The sequence below is a fragment of the Somniosus microcephalus genome, chromosome 8 (genome assembly GCF_052327205.1).
Source record: "Somniosus microcephalus isolate GS21.2 chromosome 8, FLI_Smic_1.0, whole genome shotgun sequence".
In the NCBI taxonomy this organism is placed as follows: Eukaryota; Metazoa; Chordata; class Chondrichthyes; order Squaliformes; family Somniosidae; genus Somniosus; species Somniosus microcephalus.
This window is the reverse complement of record NC_140994.1, coordinates 244,091,896-244,113,747: the sequence shown is the minus strand read 5'-3', so window position 1 is coordinate 244,113,747 and position 21,852 is coordinate 244,091,896. Positions and strand designations below refer to the sequence as shown.

Below are 21,852 nucleotides of genomic sequence, written 5' to 3'. Positions count from 1 at the left end.
AGAGCGATTACGGAAACCGAAAGATTCTGGGCTATAGCATTCCCCTGGTACGGAACAGAAAAATAGCAAGGGAATCCATAAACATGGCAGCAGTGCTCGAACAAATAGCCAACGATACGGCTGAGTCCCTGAGAGAAATGAGTGCCGAAATGGTGGCGATCCGGACCACCGCCTTACAGAATAGGATAGCCCTAGATTATCTGTTGGCGGCGCAAGGAGGCACCTGTGCCCTGATCGGGACAGACTGCTGTACATATGTCCCAGATAGCTCCGAGAATATCACGAACCTAGCAAATCATATCCAAGAAGAAATAAAGAAGCTCCATCAACCCACAAGCACAGGGGGATGGCTTGATTGGTTGCTAGGGAAGACCGGGTGGGGAGCGTGGATGATGCAAGGGATAATAATAATAGTTGTAATTTGTATGTTGATGTGTTGTGCGCTGAGCCTTATAAAGTCGTGTTGCCAAACTGCTATGAAAACCGTGGTGCCGATCGCCTCTATCGAGGAGGAACACACCAACTTGCTACCAAGGGACGATGAATACCAATACGACACTGTCGAAGGAACAACCGAACCCCCGGACATAAGCCAGTGGCTGTAAGCACCGACGAAAGGGGGACCGAGGATGGTCATCTGGGAGCAAATGAATCGTGCTCCAGGACCAAGAGGAGGGACTGTTAGAATAAAATTTTGCTGGACAAGATTGCTGGACAAGATTTTGCTGGAAAAGACACAAACAACAAATTCACTGACTGGGACTAATTGAATCACTGCACAGTGAGACATGCCACGCTTACGCATGGCTGGAACAAAGTTCATCTCGTGTCCTGACTGGGACTAATTGAATCACCGAGGACTAACAAGGTTCACTGGTATCCTATTATCGAACTAATCACTTGTATCCTATTATCGAACTAATCACATTCCGCCGGTGACGCGGACGGAACAAGACGGAACGAAGACCTGAAGAGGCAGAATTGGCAACACAAGTGTGTAAACTCCTGACTGGAGGAAAATAACGATATGCGTTAATAAATGAATTGATTGGATGAATGTAAATGATCTAAAACCAACTTCTTGGAATTGTATATAAGCTCGGCACGTACTACAATCGGGGAGAAGGTGCTCTCGCAGACCGCGTGGTTGCAGACTCTTCTCCCAGAGCTCTGTCATTTAATAAAGTTGTCTCTCTTACTCAAAGTCTAGTTTCCGAGGAATCATTTATCCTACAACAGTGGAGGAAAGCCCTCTCACAGAACGGAAATGTTTTGCTTTTGTTTTGGCAGGGAACCAAAGGAGATCAAAGGAACAAGGGGATATGGCCAACAAATTTATCGTACTGCTATTCCTAATGATGATCGGGACTGGCAGCATGGAAAGAGGAGACACCGAGGTGTCCTTCCTCTATGGCTGCACAGGAGGGAACGGGCCTACCATGACACTGGGGGGTAGGACAGGGGACATGGATGGAATGGCCACTTACTTCCATGAGGGAAGGTGGTCAGGGTGGCTGGGATCAAACTCGACTTGATACTCCGGCAGCGAGGGTTTCACGTATGGAGAAGTTTCCATACCATGTCCCAAACTGCAGGTCACAGCCACACGGGTTAGGGTGACCGAGGGGAAACGCGTCTGTCTAAGATGTGAGGGACACATTCCCTTGGGATGGTGCTGGTGGTTAAGGAAGTTGGGCCAGGTCAAGGGTAACCGATCTGCGGACTGGGATAAACTGGGGGACGATACGCACTGACAGATTACGGGGGCAGGGAGGGGAGTAGAAGTGTGCTGGAACAAATGTTGGAAAGAGGAACAGGGAATTTTCGTGTGTATGTGGGGGTCGGAATGGGTCTGCCCAGCGGGTGTGTCGATTGCCTTCTTGCGGCAATGGCATGATTCCGGGGCTGGGATCGGATGGGATCAGAGTGGGGATTCCTGCATGATCCCAGACCCTCCCAACACAGTAAATTCCACGGAACTGGTAGCACACGAGAGGAAGCCCCTGCCCACAGCCCCACCGGTACAGGAAACACAGATTAGTTGCCCCGCCACCACACCGGGACCGAGGAATGGGTTAGTGTTAGTCCCGACCGGCAAGATCTTGTACCAAGATGTTCACTACGAAGTCGCGTTGGTCATTCTAAATTTAACCCGGGTACAGCTGCCCCGGTGGTGTCCGGTAGAAAAGGAAAAATTATATGAGGCCCTGTTGAAGGAAATGTTCCAACAATTTTATGAATTAAGTTACGTGGACGTGAATCGGGAAAGTCTGTACGATTTAACTGTAAACCATCGCATTGGTTCGGGGAGATATAGCACGGGCACGTCCATTATCAACAGTATGGATGATGCACAGTTGCAGATGCAGGTCAACACCTTAAGGGACCAGCTGTGAAAGATACTGGGGGAGGGTAACGAGCTAGACGGGTCGGAGTTACGGGAAGATCAGGCTATGACTATACATTTAAAGGAAATCATGCCCGAGCTGGAGGCACATGCTCAGATGATCAATAGTCTGATCAGGGAGGATCAGAATGCCTCGGCACAGGCAACGAAAAACGATGCGTGTGTGTTGTACGGTGCGTGGCTGCTGAACGTAGGGCGCAGTAATTTGGAGGACCTACAGCAAGGTCGCGTCCCTTCATGGGTCAGCAACTGGCACCTCACTGCGCTCAGCCCGTACGGAAATTTACTGAGCCTGTGCCAACTCCGACTGGCCCCAGAGGTACACCCGGTCCCAGTTGACTGTGGCCAGTCCAACCACACTGTAATGGGGATTGTACTCCGGATGCCGGTAATGGGCAGGTCACCACGGCCAGTGCCGGTATACTGAGTAGAGAATATTGGCATCCTAAGGGACGGGGTGCATGTGTGACATCATGGGGCCCCACCGTTTGTTGTAAACTGGGAGCACGCCATGACCGGCACTGACCTCAATGAATGCCAGAGCTGGGGCACGCACGTGGTGCTGTGTCCCCAGCATTTGAATGCGTTTAATCGGCCGGTGTGCGGGTTGGAATCAGAGGGTGCGGAGCCCATTAATTGCACCATGGAGGTGATGGCCCAAAGCCATGTTCCACCCCAGGTAGCATATGCGGGCAGAGGGACGTACTGCGTCACGACAAGTGTGGACCAGTACCATGTACACAACGACACTTGGTGCCCGGTCACGAATAAGAATTTCTGCTTCAAACCCCACACAGAAGTTCAGGTGGCTCAAGAGCGCATCATTCCCATTTCAGAGCCCACCATGGTACGCCTCACAGTGAATGATACAGTACAAGACCTGCAACAATACCTAACACGGTGCGGGTAGGAAATTCCTCCTCTGCCCTAACACCTCACAAAATGAATAAAGGAAGTTCAACTCTCCCAGAAGCATTTCTATGCCATCGAACAACGGAACAGGGAAACGGGGGATGAGATAAAAGAACTGGTTTCTCCGCCATGGTGGGACATCGGTCTGAATATCGAGATTCCCCCATGGATTCCTGTGATTTCTCATGTGATTGTAGTAGTTCAACGTGTGTTAGTGTTTTACTTCCTCCGATTTTCATGCAGAAAGTGAAGTAAAACATTCCAAAATCAGTCGGCGCAGACTCCATGGATTTTTAGATTATGAACATACGCCCTTATTAAATCCTGGACAGGCTGTTTGGGCGAGGAAGCTGTGGAAAACCACTCAAGCTGGAGGTGGCTGATGTAATCAGGTTGCATTCGTTTGGTAACGGACTGTCCTTGGGAACAATGGGCCGAGAGGCCCACTCCCAAGTTGTGAATAACGAGGCTGGCGACTCATTGTTTCTGAAGAAGATGAGCTCGTTAAGTTAAATCGGCTGGGAGATCGAAACGAGATTTAAACCATCGAAACCAGGGAGGAGGCCTGGAAACCATTTCCCTCAGGTCATGTGTCCATTAAAACCACAGACAGCGGTCTGTGTATTGGGGGGGGTATATCAGAGAGCTGTTTTGGATAGCTCTCTCTCTCTCGCTCTCTCCTGCCCTCCCCACAATGGAAAGTCAAGAGGAGCTGAGCCTTGCTCTTCCAACCGAGACGGACTTAGGCTCAGACTGGGACTCGCATGCCGCAAGGCCAGTATGGAACCAGGTAGCCGAGACCTACGGGAGGAAGCTGCAAGCAAGATCAAGGGCAATCTAGGTGAGCATTGCCAAGTCTGCACACCCACAAGATCACTTAGCTGTGTGAGGGGCTGCCTGTATTTTCCTACCAAACCAGAGGGGGTTTAGCGTTGGAAGGGTCCTGGGATAGTTTAGTTCATGGGAGGGTGTTTTTAGGCCGTGGTAAGTCAGCATGGCAGGGGCTTGTTGGACAAGTCAGGGTTGTACTGTTTTAAACTGTACTGTTGTGTTCACACTGCTCGTACTGTATGCAAGTGGAGTGGTTTTGTCAACCTTAATAAACACTGTGCGGGTGAGCCCAAAAACGCTGTCCGTGTTCCAATCTGTCCTCAGTAATCCCTATTGTCCAGAACTTGTAGTAAGGGGGTTTGCGTGCTCGCTACGGGCGGGGCGAAACCACTTACAATAATTGGCGATTGCGGCAGGGCCTATAGGAAATTGGCACCGCAGAAACCGGTTACAAGCTTAAGTGACACATTGCATAGTTGAATCATCATTGTTGGTTATTACAGTTCTGAGATATTAATTGAGTGGGAAACAAAATTACGTGTAACGTCCAATTTATTTTTCATAATGTAGCTGCTTTTTTTTACATAGCATCAGCAGAAGCTGTGAAAGGATTGTTGGAACTATATTAAGAGAACCATTCCTATTGCAAGTTATCATTCACCTGTTATGTTCATGTTTGAACAGCGTGATGCAATGATTGTGTTAAATCAGAGCAGATACACAAATGTTATATTCCACATATCGAATTCCAAGCTCTTCCTCTCTGTCCTGTGCAGATCATTTATATTTTGCTTGTGCTATTTGTGCATAGATGACAGGTGAATCATCTTCCTTTGAAGGAGCCAGGTTCTGCAAGAGAAAAATTAACGATTTATAATAGTGTGATCTATTATTGCATCTCTTTACATCAGATAACAACTTTACAAATTTGTGGCAGATATTAATATTGTAGGTCGTGTGATTTGACCAATAGGAATTGATATACTTACAATATCTGAAGATTGCTTATTGCACTGTGTACCATGTCTGGACCCTGTGATAATTGCAAACATCACAATTAAAGGATAACATTGACGGATCCGACTGAAAAAAACCTGACAATTGTCATACAAATGTCCGCAATTTACTGCATTTCACTGGTACAGCCAATGGATCAGCAAGACATTGATTGACAGTGAACCCAGTTGGTCTCTGTATGACTCAGATCCACACTAAGCCCTGCAGTTACACAGTGAGCCACAGCGATGATCATAAATGAACGAAGCTCCTTACACAACTCGGCAGAGTTTGAGAGTTTCATTGCTGCTGCAGCGTTAGAAAGCAAAGAAATTACAGCACAGCAAGAGGCCAGTTGGCCCATTGTAGCTCGGCTGGTGCTCGCTGGTCAACGGCAGCCCCCTGTTCTAATCCCATTTCCCTGCCTTTTCCCACATATCTTTTATATTCCCCATTTCCAATTTATGCTATATTAGATGTCGGGCTTGATAGTCCTGATAGCTCGGGGGCTGCACAGGTGGAGCAGACTCAAAGTGTGTTCTGCCTGTCCAGACCTCAGAATGCCTTAATAAGAACATAACAAATAGGAGCAGGAGTAGGCCATTTGGCCCCTCGAGCCTGCGCCACTTCTTCTTGAAGCAATTTTATACTTCAGAGAGCAGTAAGCGTTAACTACATAGTGTGGATTAGAGACCCATTTAATCCACAAGGCAGGTGCCTTTCCCTGAAGGACATTATTAAACCCAATTATCTAGAGTTCCCTGGTGCTAGCCTACAAATGATAAGATTTATTGGATTCAGTTTATTGGATTCACTTTCACAACATGTTAGGTTTGGAACTCCTGACTTTCCGGTTTTTAGTCCAGTACCCTAGTCACCACAATACTGTGTCTTACTGTTGAGGTACTTTAATATTTGCTCTTTCTAGTTCTACAGTCTCAGAGCAGTTCCTGGGACTAGGGACAGGGTCACTGGCAAGGCTTGGAAGCTAAGCCAGAGCACAGGCCTGGTTAGTACCTGGAGGGGTGACCATCAGGGAAGACCAGGTGCAGAAGGTCACAAAAGGAGCCCCGAGAAGGGGCGGTTGATGAGAAGGTCACGGAAGGAGGAGCGGCTGGTGAGCAGGCCTGGGCGTTGGGCTGAGGAATGGTGGAAATGGAATGGCGGCGCGCACTGACACAGCGGCTTTGCTTCTCCCAGTCATGGGAGCTTGCAAGATCACATTTCGTTGTTCATGTACTTGTGCAATGACAATAAAGTTGAATTATTATTAGGAACAGACCTACAGCACAATACTTTCTCTATATCAACATTATTGGCAATTTCACTCACAGAGGGCACAAGATGTATGTGTATGGAAAAATGGCCCAATGGTGCCCTTCTGAGGTTGGCGACGGGACACTTTGACGGGGCAGAATATGAGGAGCTTTACCCGAGGAGTGCCTGATGCTGACATGAGGTGCCTAAATGTAATGAGTTTTATTACTCAGCACTAACATTCCTCACCTTGATGAACACAAAAAAAAAAAAATAATAAAACTGTCAGTTTTCACTACCTGGTGCTTTTTCCTGAAAAGCGATAGATCCGTAATGAATATCTTCTCCTTCTGTGTCTGCAGAGAATAAGATGGAAATAAAGAATTTGCATCTTATATATATATAAAGAGCCTGAACATATCCCAAAGCAAGTAATGAATTACTTTTCAAGTGGAATATTGTTGTCAGGTAAACAAACACTATTCAAGGTCCCAAAGCAGGAAATGAGGAAACAACCAGTTAATCTCTTGTGGACTGTTGGTTGAGGGAAGAATTTTTGTCAGGACAACTTCCTGCTCTCCTTCAAATGATACGATGGAATCTTTAACATTCGCCGAAACAGTTCGCAACTGAACGTCAACACTTGCAAAACTGCAGTCCTCCCCCTGAAGTGTCGGTCTAGAGTATATGCTCACAGTCTGTAATGGGGCTTGAACCCACAACTTTCTGTCTCCGAAGTGACGGTGCTGCCAAGTTGTCTCATAAATTGGAGCATCAACACCGTAGATCTATTGGTGCAGATTTACTAAACAATATAAATTAAAAACATAGCTCGCTGATCATAATATCTTTTCCAATTTTAATCTCTTTATTCTCTTTTCTCCCACCTCTCCTGACTCTCACTAGGTTCTGACAGTCCTCCAGTAAATAACTCAAATATTCATTCTTCATCTGTGAGTCTGGATATGAAGTGTTGGGAAGCTATATGATCATGTGGAGTCTCAAAGCCAAGCGTGATCCTGACATCTGCACTTGTTGCTACTTGTTTACTTTGTTTTAGTGATTCATATTATTTCTAAACAGCCATTCCTATTGCAAACTTGTAATCGACACAATGACTAAAATGACTGAATAAATAGGCTGCTGTATTTTGCTTGAAGTTTTTTATCGTGCACCAGCGTCACAAAGATCTATTTTATTAACGATTGTTAAAATATCTCAGAATTTATCACTGCCTCTCTGAAGAGCTTCCGAGCCAAAGTATTAAACCAGAACCAACATTTTAACTCAATGAAATCTGACAGTTTCTATGTTAACAATACCTCCACTGATAGAGCCACATAATATGATTCATCTACTTACCGTCTTCTTTTGCCTTTCTACTGACAGTTGCATGTTCAACAAATCTACTTGTCTCAGGCACCGGCGTCTCATTATTTCCTGGGAAAAAATATTTTTCTGATTAATACATTAGCATGGCCTGATTTTCAAAAAGCTGTATCAGGTATTTATACAAAAACTGCTCCATTGCTAATGAGACATATTCGAATGATCAGGAAAGTGGGATCACTCCTTCAGAGGAAACATTAATGTCTAAAAAAGATATTCATGGCGTACTGAATCTTTGGCACTAGTTGTCTCGAGTGGTTTTAGAAACACGAGAGTATTTGTGACGTGTGTTGGAGGCATCTAATGGTTGTAGGGTGATATCTGAGGAAATGTATGAGCTCTCTTATAGAGGGGAAGTGTTAAGGATTCAAAATGCAACTATTAATCAGACTGTGAATTGGGAGACACAGCAATCTATAACACGATAAGTGAGATTTAAACTAGCATAGGATTTTGTTGTGTGTTGTGTTTTATTAATGTTAATGGTTTGAAAGTCTCCAAATGAAGATCAGAATATGTTAAAATGGGCTAAATTGGCTCCTGGTTAAGTAATGCCTTGATTTTACAATTCTCCTCATTGTTTTCAATCCCTCCATGGCCTCGCCCCTCCCTATCTCTGTAATCCCCTCCAGCCCTACAACCCTCCGGGATCTCAGCACTCCTCCAATTCTGGACTCTTGAGCATCCCCAATTATAATCGCTCCACCATTGGCAGCCGTGCCTTCAGCTGCCAAGGCCCTAAGCTCTACAATTCCCTCTCTAATCCTCTCCGCCTCTCTGCCTCACTTTCCTCCTTCAAGACACTCCTTAAATCCTATCACGTTTCTGCCCTATATCTCCTTATGTGGCTCGGTGTCAAATTTTGTTTGCTAACACTCCTGTGAAGTGCCTTGGGACGTTTTACTATGTTAAACGCGTTATATAAATACAAGTTGTTGTTGTTGTAAAATGCCATGCATATAGAATCGTAGAATCATAGAATGGTTACAGCACGGAGGAAGGCCATTCGGCCCGTCGAGCCCGTGTCAGCTCTCTGCAAGAGTCCTTCTGCCAATCCCACTCCCCCGCCCTTTCCCCGTAACCCTGCAAAGTTATATGAAATATGACAAATAATTGAAATCAGATCATGGTATAAAATAATATTGAACTACATTGTAGAATGTTCCAGATTAATTCCCAGTCTTGAGCTCCACATACTTTCAATGAATGAGCTTCAACAGGTTTTTGGATGGGTAACTGCGACCAGTCTCACCAGCAGTAATCTTACTCCTGGGTGTTGTTTAGGAAGAGCTGATCATTGTCATCGTTGAGTAGTCTATGTCCCACGGCATTCTAGGATCTAAGCTTAAGAAAGTACTCAAATAACAAGAGTCTGTAATGAAGACCTAACAGTAAAAGTGGGAAGTGGTTATGAAGGATAAGAACATGCACTTGCATTCTAAAGTATATTTGGATTTGACAGAATAAAAACACAACATTTCTGTGATTGAGTGTCTTTTAAGTGTAACTGAAAATTACAAAGGGGATTCATAATTGCCATGAACAAATGGAGCCCAGCACTTGTAAAACTCCTACTGTGGCAAAGCCACCAAGAGACTCTTGCAGTAATGTATATAATTGCCTTTAACAGGGGCTTGTTACCTTTAAGTGTTTGCTTTGTATAAACAGTGCGGGTTCGGTAAGATGGCGATCCAGCGCGATGACATCATCACGCAGGTCACGTGACATTCCCAATGGCGGGAAACGTGATGATGTCATGACGTCAGAGGGGAGAGGCGTTCCCCCTCAGTCCTGTATAGAGTTTCTCCTGCGTTTTTGTTTGTAACTTTTACTAGTGCATTAAACCACGTTTGGTTAACAGCTAGTTTCAGTCTCAGTACTTCATTAGGACTTCAAGCACTCCTACATTGGTGACCCCGAATCCTCGCGGACGTTCTTCGCAGCGGAAACGGAACGCAGGGCCATGGTGGAAGCCAACGCAGTGGCTTTGAAGCTCCCCCAATTTTAGGAACAACAGGCGGCCTCCTGGTTCGTACAAGCGGAGGCGCAGTTCGAGCTCCGCAACGTCGTGCAGGATCAGACCCGTTATCTTTACGTGGTCTCCGCACTCGACAGCTCGACGGCGTCGAGGATCATCAGCCTACTGGAGAACCCCCCAGCCACCGACAAGTATGTCGCCATTAAGGCACGGCTAATGCAGGTATTCGGTCTTACGAAGGCAGAGCGCGCACGCCGCCTACTCACGTTGCCCGGGTTAGGAGACTCCAAACCTTCGGAGTTGATGAGCCAGATGCTCACACTCCTGGGGTCTGAGCTGCAATGTTTCCTGTTCCGCGAACTGTTCCTCAGTCAACTGCCCGAACAGGTGCAGGCGGACCTCGCCAGATCGGGCACCGGGGATTGCATAGCGCTCGCCTAGGAGGCGGATAAAATATACGCGGTCCGACAACAAGACTGCGCTGTCGTGAGACGCCCCGCCCCAAAGGGCCCTGCCTCGACGCCTCCAACAACCGGTTTCTGTTACTACCACGCTCGGTTTGGCGTGAAGGCCAGAAGCTGCCATCCGCCTTGCAGTTTCATGCCCAAAACACCGAACAAGCAACTGCGCATCAAGAACACCGACTCCGGGGCGTGCCCCGCGGCCACGATGGCGATCGGCCATTCCGGGAAATTACTTTATTTAACCGACTCCATCTCGGGCCGTCGTTTTTTGTGCGACACAGGAGCGCAGTGCAGCATCCCGTGTCAGTCCTCGACCTTCGGTCCGGCAGGCGTGGTGCTCCCCTCCAAGCTGCCAACGGGGGTGCGATTCATACTTGCGGGACACGGCGGGTCCAGGTCTGCTTCAGTGGCCAACGCTTTATATGGGACTTCGTCACCGCCAAAATTTCACAGGCACTCCTAGGCACCGACTTTTTATGCGCCAACGGCCTGTTGGTTGATGTAAAAAATCATCGGCTCGTTCACGCCGCCAGGTTCGACTGCGTTCCATGTGCACGCAGCACGGTCGCACCGCACTCGGTCTCCTGCGCTCGGCCACCCCCTGACGTTTTCTCCCGCCTCCTCGGGGACTTTCCAGAGCTGACTAAGCCCACCTTCTCGGCTTCGACCACCAAACATAGGGTGGAGCAACACATAACGACGACCGGCTCTCCCGTCTACGCCAGTGCACGGCGGCTAGAGCACAGCAAGCTCGCGGCTGCTAAGGCGGAGTTCGCCACCATGGAAAAGTTGGGGATTATTCGCCGGTCGAATAGTCCCTGGTCCTCGCCTCTCCACATTGTCCCTAAGCCCGGGGGTGGATGGCGGCCCTGCGGCGACTACCGCCGCCTCAATGATGTCACGACCCCCGACCGGTACACCATACCGCACATACAAGATTTCTCCGCACATTTGGCAGGGAATTCGATCTTCTCCAAGGTCGACCTCATCCGTGGGTACCATCAGGTACCAGTGCATCCCCAGGATGTCCAAAAGACAGCGGTCATCACCCCTTTTGGCCTGTTTGAGTTCCTCCGCATGCCTTTCGGACTAAAAAACGCGGCGCAGGCATTCCAACGCCTGATGGATTCGGTGCTGTGGGATCTCAAATTTTTGTTCGTCTATCTGGATGACATACTGATCGCCAGCGCCACAAAGGAGGACCATCTCAAGCATCTGCGTGTTCTTTTTCGTCGCCTTCAGCTGCACAGCCTCATTGTCAACCCGGCCAAATGCCAGTTCGGCCTGCAGCAAATCGACTTCTTAGGCCACCGCATCACTTCAGAGGGGGCAATGCCGCTTCGGGCTAAGGTGGAGGTGATCGCCGCATTCCTGCGGCCGCAGTCCGTGAAGGCACTCCAGGAGTTCCTGAGTATGGTAAATTTTTACCATTGTTTTGTTCCCAGGGCTGCACAGCTCATGCGGCCGCTCTACGAGGCCCTCAGAGGGAAGCCGGGAAAGGAGCCCGTAGTTTGGACGCCGGAAATGGACTGCGCTTTCAGGGACATGAAGACCGCCCTCGCGAATACGACAATGTTGGCACACCCCCTGCCAGGAGCCACCATCGCACTCACGACTGACGCGTCAGACTATGCCATAGGGGCCGCCCAAGAGCAATGGGTCGATGGCACGTGGCAACCACTGGCATTTTTTAGCCACCAGCTGCGACGGCACGAACGCCAGTACAGTACCTTTTACAGGGAGCTGTTGACGTTGTTTTTGGCCATTCGCCATTTTCGTTTTCTGCTCGAAGGGCGCCACTTCACTGCATTTGTCGACCACAAACCGCTGACAATCACGATGGCCAAGACTGCCGAACCGTGGTCAGCTCAACAGCAGCGACAGCTTACATTTATTTCTGAATTTGCCACCGACATCCGGCACGTGGCAGGCAAGGACAACATGGTAGCTGATTGCCTTTCCCGCGCCACCGTCCAAGCCGTGCAGTTGGGGATCGATTATGCGAGAATGGCGGCCGACCAAGCTGCCGACCCGAACACTCAAGCCTTTCGTTCTGACTCCGCCAGCCTTCAACCGAAGGATGTGCCGTTCCATTTGGCGGGCACCACTTTACTCTGTGACGTCTCCTTGGGAGACCCCCGTCCGATTGTTCCATCCACCTGGCGTCGGGAAGTTTTCGACGCCATACACGGACTTTCGCATCCTGGTGTGAGGGCATCGCAGAAGTTGCTAGCATCCAAATTCGTCTGGAGAGGGATGCGCAAGGACATCCGCGTCTGGGCGAGCACATGTGTGGTTTGTCAACAAGCCAAAGTACAACGGCACGTCAGGGCTCCCTTGGCCACCTTCGAGGTACCGGAACGTCGGTTCGACCACGTCCACGTCGACCTTGTGGGGCCACTCCTGCTGTCGCGGGGTTTCACTCACCTTCTGACGATGATAGATCGCACCACGAGATGGCCAGAGGTGGTTCCCCTGATGTCTACCACCTCTGCAGATGTCGCTCGAGCCTTTATCTCATCATGGGTAGCACGCTTTGGATTTCTGATGGATATTTCGTCCGACCGCAGTCCACAATTCTCATCTGAGCTTTGGAACGCGGTGGCCTCAGCCTTAGGCACTAAACTCCATCGCACCACAGCCTACCACCCGCAGGCGAATGGGCTGTGTGAGCATTTTCATCGCTCATTGAAGGCGTCGCTCAGGGCCAGCCTCCTGGACGCGGCATGGGTCGATAAACTGCTTTGGGTTCTGCTGGGGTTCCGCACGGCGCCAAAGGAGGACCTGCAGGCTTTGGCCGCGGAAATGGTTTACGGCCAGCCACTCCGGGTACCAGGCGAATTCCTGCCGTTTCCTACACAGCCGTGGTCCGCAGCCAGTCAGCGGGAAGCCCACCGGGAAGGGGCCCACTGCTTCCGGCCAGTTCCAACGTCGCAACACGGTTTTCCTGCCTCCCACATTCCAGTGGAGTTGATGAAGGCCAAATTCGTGTTCGTACGTCAGGACGCCCATTGCAGCCCGCTCCAGCCTCCGTATACGGGTCCTTTCCGGGTTTTACAGACAGCGGCTAAGACTTTTTTGGTCGACCTTGGGGGCAGGCCGGACCACATCTCCGGCGATCATAGAAACATAGAAGATAGGAGCAGGAGTAGGCCATTCGGCCCCTTGAGCCTTCTCCGCCATTCAATGAGATCATGGCTGATCATCCAAATTCAGTACCCTGTCCCTGCCTTCTCCCCATATCCCTTGATCCCTTTAGCCTCAAGAAATATATCCAACTCTTTCTTGAATATATTTAATGAACTGGCCTTCACCACCCTCTGTGGCAGAGAATTCCACAGGTTCACCACTCTCTGGGTGAAGAAATTCCTCCTCATTTCAGTCCTAAATGGCTTACCCCTTATCCTTAGACTATGACTCCTGGTTCTGGACTCCCCGGCCATCAGAAACATCCTTCCTGCATCAAGTCTGTCCATGCCTGACAGAATTTTATAGGTTTCGATGAGATCCCCTCTCAATCTTCTAAACTCCAGTGAGTATAAGCCCAATTGACACAATCTCTCCTCATATGTCATTCCTGCCATCCCAGGTATCAGCCTGGTGAATCTTCGCTGCACTCCTTCCATGGCAAGAATATCCTTCCTCAGGTAAGGCGACCAAAACTGCACACAATACTCAAGGTGCGGTCTCACCAAGGCCCTGTACAACTGTAACAAGACATCCTTGTTCCTGTACTCGAAGCCCCTTGCTACAAAGGCCAACATACCATTTGCCTTCTTAACCGCCTGCTGCACCTGCATGCTTACCTTCAACGACTGGTGCACAAGAACACCCAGGTCTCTTTGCACTTCCCTTTCTCCCAATCTATTGCCATTCAAATAATAATCTGCCTTCCTGTTTTTGCCACCAAAGTGGATAACCTCACATTTATCCACATTATAGTGCATTTGCCATGTTTCTGCCCAATCACCCAATCTGTCCAAATCGTACTGGAGTTTCACGACATCCTCCTCAAAGCATACCCTCCCACCCAGCTTTGTGTCGTCTGCAAATTTGGAGATATTACATCCAATTCCCTCGTCCAGATCATTAATATATATTGTAAACAGCTGGGGTCCTAGGACCGATCCTTGCGGTACCCCACTAGTCACTGCCTGCCACTTGGAAAACGACCCGTTTATTCCATCTCTTTGTTTTCTGTCCGCAAACCAGTTCTCTATCCAAGTCAATACCTTGCCCCCAATCCCATGTGCCTTAATTTTGCATGCTAATCTCTTATGTGGGACCTTATCGAAAGCCTTCTGAAAGTCCAAATACACCACATCCACTGGTTTTCCCTTATCTATTTTACCAGTTACATCCTCAAAAAATTCCAGTAGATTAGTCAAGCATGATATACCTTTTGTAAATCCATGTTGACTTTGTCCGATCCTGTCACTGCTTTCCAAGTGCTCTGCTATTACATCTTTTATAATGGACTCGAGCATTTTCCCCACTACCGATGTCAGGCTTACCGGTCTATAATTCCCCGCTTTTTCTCTACCACCTTTTTTGAATAGTGGGGTAACATTAGCTACCCTCCAATCCATGGGTACTGTTCCAGAGTCTATCGAGTTCTGGAAGATGACCAGCAATGCATCTACTATTTCTAGGGCCACTTCCTTAAGTACCCTGGGATGTAGATTATCGGCCCTGGGGATTTATCGGCCTTCAGTCCCATCAATTTTCCTAACACCATTTCCCTACAAATACTGATTTCTTTCAGTTCCACCCTTTCATCAGACCCTATGTTCCCCGGCATCTCTGGGAGGTTATTTGTGTCCTCCTTTGTGAAGACAGAACCAAAGTATGAATTTAGTTGGTGTGCCATTTCCATGTTCCCCATTATATATTCCCCTAATTCTGACTGCAAGGGACCTACACTTGACTTCACCAATTTTTTTCTCTTCACATATCTATAAAAGCTTTTACAGTCAGTTTTTATGTTCCCTGAAAGCTTACTCTCATATTCTATTTTCCCTTTCTTAATTAATCCCTTTGTCCTCCTTTGTTGACTCCTAAACTGCTCCCAATCCTCAGGATTATTGCTTTTTCTGGCCAATTTATATGTCCTCTCCTTGGATGTTATGCTATCCCTAATTTCCCTTGTTAGCCACGGTTGAGTCACCTTTTTTGTTTTATTTTTATGCCAAACTGGGATGAACAAATTCTGTAGCTCATCCATTCGGTCTTTGAATGTTTGCCATTGCCTATCCACCGTCAACCCTTTGAGTGCCATTCCCCAATCAATCCTAACCAATTCGCTCCTCAGACCATCGTAGTTTCCTTTATTTAAATTGAGGACCCTCGTCTCTGAGTCAACTACTTCATTCTCCAACTTAATGAAGAATTCGATCATATTATGATCGCTCCGAGCCAAGGGGCCTCGTACAACAAGATTGCTAATTAATCCTTCCTCGTTATATAATACCCAGTCTAAGATGGCCTGATCTCTGGTTGGTTCCTCGACATATTGGTCCAGGAAACCATCCCGTAAACACTCCAGGAATTCCTCCTCCACAGTATTGTTAGTAATTTGGTTGGCCCAATCTATATGTAGATTAAAGTCACCCATGATGACTACTGTGCCCTTATTGCACGCTTCTTTAATTTCCCTTTTAATGCCATTCCCAACCTCCGCCTTACTGTTTGGAGGTCTATATACCACTACCACTAACGTTTTTTTCCCCTTAGTATTTTTCAATTCTACCCATGCAGATTCCACATCATCAGAGATAATATCCTTCCTTACAATTGTGTTAATCCCTTCTTTAACCAGTAAAGCTACCCCACCTCCCTTTCCTTTTTGCCTATCTTTCCTGAATATCGAATACCCCCGGATGTTGAGTTTCCAGTCTTGGCCATCCTTGAGCCACGTTTCCGTAATCCCAACCAAATCATATTCGTTTACCTCTATTTCCGCGCCAATTCATCCACCTTATTACAAATGCTCCTCGCATTAAGCCACAAAGCCTTCAGGCTTGTTTTTTTAACGCTCTTAGACCTATTGGAATTATTATTTACTGTGGCCACATTTGATTTAAACTGTTGATTTCTCTGACTGCCACTTTTGTTTTTCTCCTTCCTATCTTTTGCTTTTATCCTTGTTTCCCTTTCCTTTGTCTCCCTGCTCAGGCCTCAAACCCGCGCACTTGGACCTCGAACAGCCAGTCGAGACCGCTCAGCCACCGCGTAGGGGTCGACCGCCGGCTGCTGCCGCACCTGACCAGGCCGCTATACCCTCCAGCTCATCAGCTGCTCAGCGTTTTCCTCTCCGGGAATTTAGGTGTCGTTCAAACAGGCTTGTCTGACCTCCTCTGCGATTGACTTTCCTTATTAGAGACAATTCTGGGGGGGCTTGTTACCTTTAAGTGTTTGCTTTGTATAAACAGCGCGGGTTCGGTAAGATGGCGATCCAGCGCGATGACGTCATCACGCAGGTCACGTGACGTTCCCAACGGCGGGAAACGTGATGACGTCATGACGTCAGAGGGGAGAGGCGTTCCCCCTCAGTCCTTGTGGAACCAGTTGGTGTACAGACCTGTAGAGTTTCTCCTGCGTTTTTGTTTGTAACTTTTACTCGTGCATTAAACCATGTTTGGTTAACTGCTAGTTTCAGTCTCAGTACTTCATTAGGAGTTCAAGCACTCCTACACTACTATGTTATTAGTGTTTAAATGTTACCTTGGATTTGCTGCATTTCATTAGCAGTTGAGGAAAGCGGAGATGCATCTTCTATATTTGCTCCTGGTTGCAGAGGTTTCTGTCTTTGATTTCCCAAACCTGTTCATACAGAGCTCACCTATTAAAATGCATTCAGCGTTCCTTATAAATTTCAGGCATTGTAATAAACAAACTCAGTATTAAAATGGGCCATTAGCACAAATAGTTTTTTTTAAGTATGAAAGACATTGTGACAAGATATCATTGATATCTTTGTTAACGCTGGATATAGACTTGGTGATACATTGCAGTCCAACTTATTCACTTGTTGTTGAAGGTTGTTGGGTTCAAGCCCCACTCCAGGACACCAGCACATAATCTAGGCTGAAACTTCAGTGCAATACTGAGGGAGTGCTGCATTGTCAGAGGTGAATAGAATATTAAACCAAGACTCTGTCTGCTGTTCAGTTGGATGTCAAAGATCAAAGCTCACAGAATTCTTCCAGTATCCTGACCAAAATGTCTCCATCAACCAACAGCACCAAGAAACAGACTAGGTGATCATTCATCGCATTTGCTGTTGCAGGATCTTCATTAGTTCAATCTGATTGTTATGTATGCCTCGATTACAACCGTAACTACACTGCAAAAGCAATGTATTGGCTTTGAAGTGCTATTGGACATCGTGAGGGCCTGATAGTGTCTTGCTGGTATGTTGGCCTTTATTACAAAAGGATTCGAGTATAAGAGTAAAGACATCTTTTGCAATTATATAGGGCCTTGGTGAGACCACTCCTGGAGTACTGTGTACAGTTTTGCTCTCCTTAACTAAGGAAGGACATACTTGCCATAGAGAGAGTACAACGAAGGTTCACCAGACTGATTCCTGGGATGGGGGCTTGTCTTATGAGGAGAGATTGTGTAGAGTGGGCCTATATTCTCTGGGGTTTAGAAGAAAGAGAGGTGATCTCATTGAAACATACAAAATTCTTCCAGGGTGTATGTTTCCCCTGGCCCGGGAGTCTAGAACGAGAGGTCACAGTCTCAGAATAAGGGGTTGATCATTTAGGACTGAGTTGAGGAGAAATGTCTTCACTCAGAGGGTAGTGAATCTTTGGAATTCTCTACCGCAAAGGGCTGTGGATGCTCAGTCGTTGAGTATATTAAAGCAGCGAGTGCTGGGGGTGTGGTGCATTGAGCAGTGTTTGAAGCTTGTGGCACAGTGCTGCCTGTGACGTGGTGTGCCACCTCCCTCCACATAGCCTGGCAGACTTGTGGCAAGGGCCTCCTGCCAGTTGGGGGGTACAGGACCACCCGCCTTCTCTGTGGAGGAGCAGGGTATCACTGACAGCAGCATTCCGGATTTCCACCTTTAACTGCGCATGTGTGGACACAGAGTTTGCTGTCAAGTTTAACCAGTAATAACGGTGAGCACTGACAGCCTCACCTTTATTAGTGCAGCAAAATCCGGGCCATTCACTTTTATGCATAAAGATTTTAAAAAGTACAGAAGAAGTGGTCATTGAGAGAATCAGGTCTCCTCCATTCAGTGCACCATGTACAGGTTGTACTCCCGGGAACATTCTCAAATTTATTTAGTCTCCCTCTCTCTATCTCAAGATGAATAACCAGAGGTAACATTTCCAAGAAAAAAAACCTGAAATTCCTTCAAGGCAATCTGGTTAAAAAATTATAGGATAAATCAATATTATTCAACTCAATTACAATTCACAGATAAAACTCCTACAGTCAGAAGATGAATGGAGCTCTATAGAATATCATAATTTATTGGCTTATCCCTGTGCCTTTCAAATTTTTTCATTACCAGATATAACCAACACAAGTGCAAAAAGTATGGAATATTGTTGTGTATGTACCTTTAAGGGAAGAACTGGTTTTAGACTGCAGTACCGGCAGTGACCACCTCTGTATAAAAGGCCCTAGCAGGCTTCTGTATTTCAGTCTGACGTTGCCCTCCTGTTCAGTAAAGTACCTGTTAAACTGTCCTCCCGAAGTCCGTGTATTATTGAGGCGCGGACTTTACAGTGGCGACGAGTAAGTTCGAACTCACCTGCAATGTGGCATCATCTCACGGGGATCTCGCCCTGAGAGGAGGTTTCTTGGAGGTCGTAGTCTGAGCAACGGGCGTCGACCGCGGGCAACCGCCCAAAGAATTCATCGGTGTTCGGAGAATTGTGGGAGAGACCGTGGAGAGCTGTGCTTGGCTCCCCAGTTAAGGTGTTCCAGCAAATCGTGCTGGTAGCAGGTAGTGCGCTGACCCTTCCGGACTGTGGCGGGCTCAAGCTCGATCGAGCGGTTCTACAAAATGGGCCGCGCAGTGTCGCCGGGAAAAGAAAACAAGAGAGAGAGAGGGTGGAGCGCACAGGGCGCGGTCGGTGCTCAAGAACCGGGCAGCAGAGAGAAAATAAACCGGGGGGAAGGAAAGCGAGACGCGCCAAAGCTGCGGGTCGCTGCCATTACCCCGTAGAACACTAGGAGCAGCGCGGCAGCAAGGGGAAGAAGGAAAAGTGCGGGAGGTGCCATTTTATCCCATTGGGGAAGAAGGAAAAGTGCGGGAGGCGCCATTTTATTCCATTGGGGAAGAAGAAAAAGCGTGGGAGGCGCCATTTTAAATCACCCAAGATGCCGAAAAGTGGCAGTATCACTGCTTTCGACAACGAGGTAGAAGACTGGACCACGTATGTGGAAAGAATTGAAGTGTACTGCAAGGCAAATGAGGTGGCCGATGGAAAGAGGGCGTCGGTATTATTGAATTTGATGGGCGCGAGTACGTACGGCCTATTGCGGAATTTAATTACCCCAGCTAAATCAATGGAGAAAAGTTTTGAGGAGGTTGTTAATACCTTACAGGAACACCTAAACCCAACACCGCTGCTGATAGCAGAAAGATTCAAGTTTCATAAAAGAAACCAGCACAAAGATGAGAGCAATGCTGACTATCTTACGGAACTACGCAAGTTATCGAAGCACTGCCAGTTCGGAGCAGGACTGGCAGACACCTTGCGGGATAAGTTTGTCTGCGGGCTCCAGAGTGAAGGAACCCAGAAACGACTACTTTCAAAAAAGGACCTGACGCTAGAACAGGCTTTCAGCGTGGCAGTATCCTACGAAGCAGCAGCACGGGGAGCTGCGGAAATATAACAGAAACCACAAGAATACAGCGCTAACGAAATGGCGTATGGAGCAGAAAAGTGCTATCGCTGCGGCAGAACAACCCATGAGCAGAAGGACTGCTGGTTTAAGGACAAAGTATGCAGGCAATGCGGAAAAATGGGACATATAGCAAGAGTCTGCAGGTCGGGAAAGAAAACCAACACGACAAGAACTACTATGGAACAGTACAGGAAAGTAAAGAAACTGACAGACAGTAGTTCGGAAGATCAGGAGAGTGATAAGGACTCCGGGAGCAGGAGACTAAGTTGTCCAAAGTTACACAACGTGATCGCAAAGGAGGATCACCGAACCATTTGGGTCACCCTCATGATAGCAGGGTCCCCAGTAAAGATGGAATTGGACACAGGATCAGCTCTAACTGTCATGAATCGACGAGACTATGAGCGGCTATTCTCACACATACCCTTAAAGGACACATCCATTGTATTGAAGACATACACGGGGCAAAAGGTCTACCCCAGAGGAAAAATAAGGGTGCCAGGTAAATATAACAGCAAGGAAACACAGAAACTATATATGTATATACTACGAGATGGAGGACCACCATTATTGGGACGTGAATGGATCCGAAAAATACAATTGGATTGGCATTCCATTCTGGCGCTAACTGTGACTGACAAAAAGGATGATGACGTCGCACCTGGATGTCTGTCACAAATTCTATCTGACGCGGAAGAGGTGTTCCAACAAGGACTTGGGACTCTAAAAGGAGTAAAGGCAACCATAAAGATTGAGGATAACGCAAACCCAAAATTTTTCAAGGCCAGACCGGTGCCATACGCGATCCGCCCAGCCGTTAAAGCTGAACTGGAGTGTCTGGAGCATTCGGGTGTGCTGTCCAAGGTGGACTGGAGCGAGTGGGCCACACCCATCGTTCCTGTAATGAAGAAAGCATTGAGCAGCACACCTGGGGAGCCAAAGAAGGTTCGCATCTGTGGGGACTTCAGGGTAACTGTGAACCCAGTCCTGCACACAGTACAGTATCCACTTCCGCGGATAGAATATATTTTCGCCTCACTATCTGGAGGGAAATGTTTTACAAAGATTGATCTGGCCCAAGCGTATCTACAAATGGAGGTGGAAGAAGCATCTAGAAAATACCTCACGATAAACACTCAGAAAGGCCTTTACCAGTACAATCGACTGGTATTCGGGGTAGCATCGGCCCTGGCTATTTGGCAGAGGGCAATGGAACAAGTCCTGCAAGGGATCCCGGGGACCCAGTGTTATTTGGACGACATCCTGGTTACGGGCAAAAATGACAATGAACAGCTTGCCAACCTGGAGCAGGTGCTCACGAGATTACAGGAATATGGGCTACGAGCCAACCGCCCCAAATGCGAGTTCTTCAGGAGACAAATCTCGTATTGTGGCCACATGATTGATGAGGAAGGGTTGCATAAGTCGCCGGACAAGATTGAGGCTGTAGTCAAGGCTCCAGCACCGGAAAATGTGTCGCAACTGAGGTCATTCCTCGGGTTGGTGAACTATTACCATAAGTTCTTGCCGAATTTATCTACAATTCTGCACCCACTGAACGCCCTTCTGCAAACTGGAGTGACATGGAAATGGAGTGATGAGTGTAAGCGTGCCTTTCAGGAATGTAAATGCCTAATCACTTCAAAAGAAGTATTGGCCCACTACAACCCAACACTACCGATTCGGTTGGCATGTGATGCGTCACCTTACGGCATTGGAGCGGTACTGTCACACAAATTCCG

General features: G+C 47.7%; 1 protein-coding gene and 1 long non-coding RNA gene across 5 annotated transcripts in view; one reads left to right on the top strand and one right to left on the bottom strand.

Annotated features, from left to right (window-relative positions):
- Positions 1 to 16,879, top strand: part of LOC147114234 (uncharacterized) — a 31,787-nt gene extending 14,908 nt beyond the window's left edge. The window contains exon 2 of the long non-coding RNA XR_015079390.1: positions 16,409 to 16,879. This is a non-coding gene — a long non-coding RNA (uncharacterized LOC147114234). The remainder of the gene's footprint in view (positions 1 to 16,408) is intronic.
- LOC147114232 (uncharacterized) overlaps positions 4,691 to 21,852 on the bottom strand; it is a 99,435-nt gene continuing 82,273 nt past the window's right edge. For 3 of the 4 annotated variants that reach the window (XM_085995908.1, XM_085995910.1, XM_085995907.1), the window contains 5 exons: positions 16,958 to 17,056; positions 7,766 to 7,843; positions 6,703 to 6,759; positions 5,140 to 5,183; positions 4,691 to 4,999 (listed from right to left, as the gene is read on the bottom strand). In XM_085995908.1, the coding sequence (XP_085852034.1) occupies positions 4,928 to 4,999; positions 5,140 to 5,183; positions 6,703 to 6,759; positions 7,766 to 7,843; positions 16,958 to 17,056 (350 nt within the window). In that variant the 3' untranslated portion in view covers positions 4,691 to 4,927. The remainder of the gene's footprint in view (positions 5,000 to 5,139; positions 5,184 to 6,702; positions 6,760 to 7,765; positions 7,844 to 16,957; positions 17,057 to 21,852) is intronic. The other variant, XM_085995909.1, reaches the window with a different exon arrangement.